At 31.1% G+C, this 6,881-nt stretch overlaps 1 protein-coding gene across 1 annotated transcript; it reads left to right on the top strand.

Moving 5' to 3' along the window:
• Window positions 1–463: 463 nt before the first annotated feature.
• LOC139902096 (uncharacterized) lies at window positions 464–4,984 on the top strand. The gene is made up of 6 exons (XM_071884751.1): window positions 464–874; window positions 968–1,049; window positions 1,110–1,466; window positions 4,306–4,416; window positions 4,522–4,647; window positions 4,725–4,984. The coding sequence occupies exons 1-6, from the start codon at window positions 464–466 to the stop codon at window positions 4,982–4,984; spliced, it is 1,347 nt and encodes a 448-aa protein (XP_071740852.1).
• Window positions 4,985–6,881: the final 1,897 nt, after the last annotated feature.

The following is a 6,881-nucleotide window of genomic DNA, read 5'->3' as shown; positions in this document are numbered from 1 at the left end:
ATGTGAAGGGGTGGTTACTAAGCCAAATGTTGGGGTCAAAGGTAGTCAACATTATGAGGCGGGTCCCAGTAACATAAAGACAAATTGTGGTGTAGTTAGCAAGAGTAAAGCCAGATTTAAGGCAAAAAGGAAAAAAGTTGATAAGAAAGAATCTTGTGGTGGTCCCAAAAATGAAAAATGGATTAAAAGGAATTTAAATATAGTCTGTGAATGGGTGGTGTTGGTTTCTAAACCCAACGGCAGTCACAAATGGGAAGTGATAACATATAAACCCCACCATCAATGTGGCCAATCAAGAAAAATACCATAATGCACTTATCAATTCTTGTCAAATAAGTTATTGCCTCAACTTGTTAACAGCCCTAAGATTTCAATTAAAGCTGCTAGATCTAATTTGGAAACAGATCTGGAATTGGTGATCTCAGAATATAAAACATACAGAGCTTTGAGAAGGGTAACAAAGATGATACAAAGTGATTATTATTCTCAATATAGTGAGATTAGAGATTATATTTGTGAGTTGAAGAGGGCTAATCCTGATTCCACTGTTAAAATTGATGTCGAGCCTGGAACCCTTAAGCAAACTACAAGGGTATTCAAAAGAATTTATATATGTTTGGGTCCACTTCAGAAGGGGTTTAAAGCAATTGGTAGAGATCTGTTGGGCTTGGATGGTGCTTTTATGAAAGAACCAGCCACCGGTTGCATCTTGAGTGTTGTAGGTGTTGATTCCAATAATGACATATATCCAGTTGCATATGCCATAGTTGAACAAGGATGTGGTGCATCATGGACTTGGTTCTTACAAAATTTGGGCGATGATCTTGACTTGTCTATCAATTCTAACTTTACATTCATATCAGACAGACAAAAGGTATTCACTTTGACTATATTAATTTAGTTTCATTAATATTTATTTGAGTTTTAATAATATTTAATTTACTTTACTTAATATTTATTATGGTAGGGTTTGATACACGCTGTAAGCAACTTGTATCCAAGTGCTGAACATAGACATTGCCTAAGACACATTCATGGCAATATGAAAGGTAGCTTTAGAGGTTTAGCATATAAGAACCATTAGTGGAGGTGTGCAACTGTGACAACAGTGCCTGAGTTTGAACATTCCATGCTACAATTGAAAGATTTTGATAATGAAGCATATGTTTGGTTAGCTAAGATTCCTCTTCAAGAGTGGGCCATAAGTCACTTTACTGGGAGGGCTATATCTGATGTATTGCTTAGTAACATGTGTGAAGTTTTTAATAGATGGTTAGTTGATGCAAGGGACAAACCAATAGTAACAGCTTTAGAATACAATAGAGAGTATTGTATGAAAAGAATTGGGAATGTGAAAAAGAAGATTTTAAAAACTAATGGAATTTTAACTCCTGGGGCAAGTAAAGTGTTTGAGAAGATCAAGTCTGATGCTAACAAACGTGATGTTTTATGGGGAGGAAATCAAAGTGAAACGACCCGTCCATATTACTATAAATGCAGTACGTTCTCATTGGTCCCATAGCGAGGTATTTGACCTCTATATGATACGTTTTAGAAAATATTGCATTCGTTTCATAAAAAGCACATCATTATTATACATAATGCATGTTTTAAACAAGTGGGCGATTATTTAAGAAATAATACATCGGTTTCCAAATACTACACACGTGACGTAACAGTCGAATATAATACATGACAAAGGTTTTATTGAATGTAACACTTTATTTAAATAAAAGTATGAGACTCCATGCACAGCTTGCTCAGATAATGCAAAAGCGGAAGACTTTCTTAAGGACCTGAGAATAAACATGCGTAAGCAGTCAACACAAAGGTTGGTGAGATATATAGGTTTATCATCGATATAAATATAGACCATAAGATTTCATAGTTATAAATATATGTACACTCTCAAGTGTATAAAAGTATTCTATAAGTTGTTGAGCGCTTCGGTAACCATACTTAACCATTAATGTGGCATATCCCCTTTATTATGAAATCTCCCTACACTGTACCAAGTGTAGTAAAACCGAAGTACTATGCAACCGTTTACGGTACTAGAGCGACTAGCCTGGTTGGGGTTGTCAAACCCGATAGATCTATCAATAGGATTCGCGCTTACATGTTCTTACAACATGTAAATATTAGTTACCAAGCTATTAGGGAAGATATGCAAGGTGGTACAACTCAACGTAGAATATATTTTAAGTACTTGTGTCCATAGCGTAAAACATAAAATGCATGTATTCTCATCCCAAAATATTTTTAGGGTTTAAAAATGGGACTATATACTCACTGTCATAAAAGTATAGTTTCAACAAGTTTTCAACTTATTAAAATATAGCCGACGTCCTTGGATTCACGAACCTATAACAATAATAACGATTTAGATAATAATACATGTGAATAAAATAAAACAAGTTCATAGAATACTTATATATTAATTTTTAACATTTTTATGTTAGTAGTCCTTTGTTAGTAGTCCAAAATAGTCCGAAATGTCCAACAGTCCAATAATCGGTATATATATAATCTTAAAATTACCCCCACGACGTATTGTATACGTATTGTCTTTGCATCAACCTAGAGACATATTGTATACATATTGTCTTAGAATTAACTAAGACGTATTGTGTACGTATTGTCTTAGGATTTATCAAAACGTATTGTATACTTATTGTGTTAGGACGTACCAAGAATATTATTATACATATATACAATCACAGAATTAACCAAGATTATAATATGTTGTTATACTATTGATAAAATGTCCAAATATATATAGGATATAGGAAAAATTAACAAGGATATGGTTAATATAGTTTTTATAATATAAATTTTGTCCATACAACGTTAATTTTAGCAGATTTTGTTTTGCTCGCCAAATATTCATTACAACTCCGTTTAAAGTGAATCAAATTTCTATGGATTCATTAAGAAGTAAATTTTACAAAACCAATCCGAAAAGTTCATCCCAAGTAGTAATTTGTAGAGCTTTACCCTCTTTTTGTGTCGGTGGACGGATTTGGAAAAATCCCGGCATCCACCCAATATATGATTTTTGATAAAAATACTTCCACTTTGTATAAAATCATGAAAAAAATACTGGAAGTCTTATTTACATATATTAACATATTTCCAAAGTCTTAGCCTCGAACTCAAAGTCTAAGATAGGTTTTTAATTCCCAACCCAAAACAGCCCGCTTTTTTATCAAATGGAGATTAAAGGATATATGTTAAGTTTCAAGGTGTTCTTCATATGTACAAGTTATAAGTTCTTATATTAACTTAATATAACATCATAATACATATAAATAAATGTTATTAGAGTTAAGTTATAAAGATTAGATTAGTTTTTCAAACAAGCTTGGTGTTCACCAAAACAAGTTCCAGTTTTTACAAGTTTTATAAGTATAATAAGATAGCAACTATAAAAGGAATTGAACAAGGATTTTGAGAAGTATTTTACCTTGATTATGAAGAGTAAAGTTACTGAGATTAAAGTATGATATGAGAGTATTCAAGTGTGTGTTTTTAGTTTAAAAAAATGTGGAGTAAAAATGAGTTAAAATGGTCCTTATTTATAAGCTTATAATTTTGGCTTTTAGTGAAAATATATAAGATAAGTTAAATTGTATTAAGTCATGCATGACATATTAAATTGATTAGGTCATGGATGACATATTACACAAATAATTGCAGATTTCTATTGGTATATACCAATAGTAAATACTTCTAGAAGCTGTGTATAATACGGGTAAAAATACTGTATGAATGCGAGTAGAATTCTTTGAGAAAATTGAACGGAAATACGAGTATAGCTATCCTTTATATGTATTGGTATATTATAAAGTGTATTAAATACTTGTAAGGATGTATTTACACTCGTAATACGTTATATGTAAATACATTTTAACATAAGTTAATTACGTCGTTTAAATAGTAATATATATATTATTTGAAAACTCTTTAAATTAGTAGTATGAAAATATATATATAATACTTTGTTAATATACTTAATGAGATATTTAATTATCATATTTTTAAGTTAAATATATATAAATCCATATATATACACAATAATTAAACAATTAAACAATTAAATCAAGTTATGACGTTCGTGAATCGTCGGAATAAAAGGGTGACCAAAAACTTGTGTAAAACTCTTTTCGGAGGTTCAAGATTTATTAAAATTCATTGCTTATCAAGTCGGAATTATATAAAGATTAAGTTTAAATTTGGTCAGAAATTTTCGGGTCGTCACACAAAGATATCAAGTTAGTGGACAATGGAATGAGCAATTTGTAGTTGATATTGAGGCAAAATCATGTGCTTGTAGGAAGTGGGAACTAACTGGAATACCTTGCAAGCATGTTGTTGCAGTTATCAATAACATGGTAGACAATGGTCTTGAAGTTGGTGAACTAGAAACATGGGTTCATCCAGTTTATTTGTTATCTACTTGGATTAACGCATACCAGTTTACAGTTGAACCATTGAATTGAAAAACTTTGTGGGGAAAAGCTGAAGATTTGTACACTCTTGTTGCACCAAAGAAGATATCCACCCCTGGTCGTCCAAAGAAAAAGAAAAGAATGTCTGCCAATGAGAAGGATGTGGTTGGTGTAGATGGTAAACTGTCATTACAAGGTATGAGTACAATTCTTTTACGTTAACTTTCTTATTCACTACTTTTACTGATTGATTTTGTTAATTCTATAAAATAGGTAAGTTAAAGAGATGTGGTGCATGTGGAACTTATGGTCATAGTAAAAGAAGGTGTACTAATGGGGGTACTAATGGTGCATCTACAAGTGGTGGTGGTGGAAGTAAGAAGAAAAAGGCAATTGATGGTGCTAATGAGGGTACTAATGGGGTATCTAAAAGTGGGGTGGTGGAAGTAAGAAGAAAAAGGCATCTGATGCTGACAAGAAGAAGAAAAGGAGTGATGGTAATGGGAAGAATAAGACTTAAATGTATGTGTTAGTTTGTATGAACAATGTATTTTGGTTAAACTTGTTATGGATCATGTTAGTCTTTTGGTACTATGTGTATTTTGGTCTGTATTTGGTATGTTGTTTAAGTAGTAATCGAATGATAATGTTATGTATTTGGTAACTTGTTTTGCTACTCCTAATATGTATGTTTCTCTTTAATGACTGATGTAGTGTCAATATAGTGTATTTGGTAGGTGATGTTATGCGAGGTGTATATAAAATAGCTTTATATTTTAGCAGGAAATACTATTAAATACGATACAATTTTACACAAGATATTTATTTATTTAGAGAATGGATATACTTAAACCTTGCTACAACACTTATAGGTAGTGTACCTAATCGTAGAGTAGTGTAGTTTTTAGTAAGTCCGGTTCGTTCCACAGGGAAAATCTTTAAACAAAGCTTAACGCTATATTAGTTTACTTTTATAAAAATACAAATATATATATAAGTAATAAGTAATATTATTATTATAAAGGGGGGTTTTTACCGTTTAATGACCGGTTTGTCGATTTTAAAACTTTAGTCACAGTTAAAATCAAATGTAAAATAATAAATAAATACAAGACTTAATTTAAAGCGTAAAGTAAATAACGATAATGAAATTGCGAATAATAAAAGTGCGATAAAATAAACTTGCGATAATTAAAAAGTACGATAATTAAAAGTGCAATTAAATACAATAACAATAAAAATGCGATAATTAGAAGTACAATTAAATATAAAATAAAGGAAATTAAATATGAAATAAAAGAATTATGCTTATTTAAACTTCCGTAACCATGATGTTTGACGTGTTGATTTTAGTTTTATGCCCATGGGTTAATTGTCCTTTGTCCTGGATTATTTAATATGTCCGTCTGGTTTTTGTCCATAACAGTCCATCAGTCATAAATATAAAGTGCGAGTGTCCTCGTCAAATTATCCTTATACCCGAAGTTAAATATTCCAACTAATTGGGAACTTAAACTGTAACAAGGTTTTATTACTTTGTTTAATAATTACACCAGAATGTCGACTGAGTGTAATTCAAGGTTTTAATACTTTTTTATCAATTATGCCAAGTGTCCTTGTACATAATTTCACCCCTGTTTTAATAATTCTAGTGGCTATTAATCCATTCCCGTGTCCGGTTAAATGAACGATTATTTGTACATATAAATACCCCGCCCATCGTGTCCGATCGAGTGTATATGGTAATTTATAGGGACACCCAATTGTAAATCTTTATATTAACATTAACAAACTATCATTTAGTTAAACAAATATAAAGCCCATTAATAGCCCATAGTCTAATTTCCACAAGTGTCGTTCTTTTGTCCAAACCCCAATTATGGTACAAAGCCCAATTACCCAATTTTAGTAATTAGCCCAACATCATGATTACTTCGGATTAAATAAGCATAATAATAACTTAGCTACGAGACATTAATGTAAAAAGGTTGAACATAACTTACAATGATTAAAAATAGCGTAGCGTTACACGGAATTTCGACTTACACCCTTACAACATTCGCTAACATACCCTTATTATTAGAATTATAATTAAAATTAAAATTAAAATATAAATATAAATATATTTACGTATAGATAGATGGATGGATATATATTATGTGTTTTTTGCGATCAGAATTCGTTTGCTTTTATAGGGAGTTTCAGTTTTTGGGGCTCCGCGACTTGCGGTAATTTTTGCCTTCAAACTCCGCGACTCGCGGAGTTTGTAATTACAGCTCACTCCATTTTGGCTCTTTGTTTACCGACGGTTTATTTTATAAATATAATATATATATAATTAATATAATTAATTATATATTATATTATATTTATATACATAGTTAACTTGTAATTTTTAGTCCGTTGCGTCGAGCGTTGAGAGTTGACTCT

The sequence above is a fragment of the Rutidosis leptorrhynchoides genome, chromosome 3 (assembly GCF_046630445.1).
Source record: "Rutidosis leptorrhynchoides isolate AG116_Rl617_1_P2 chromosome 3, CSIRO_AGI_Rlap_v1, whole genome shotgun sequence".
NCBI lineage: Eukaryota > Viridiplantae > Streptophyta > Magnoliopsida > Asterales > Asteraceae > Rutidosis > Rutidosis leptorrhynchoides.
Note: the sequence above shows the minus strand (reverse complement) of the source record. Positions and strands in the feature narration are given on the sequence as shown.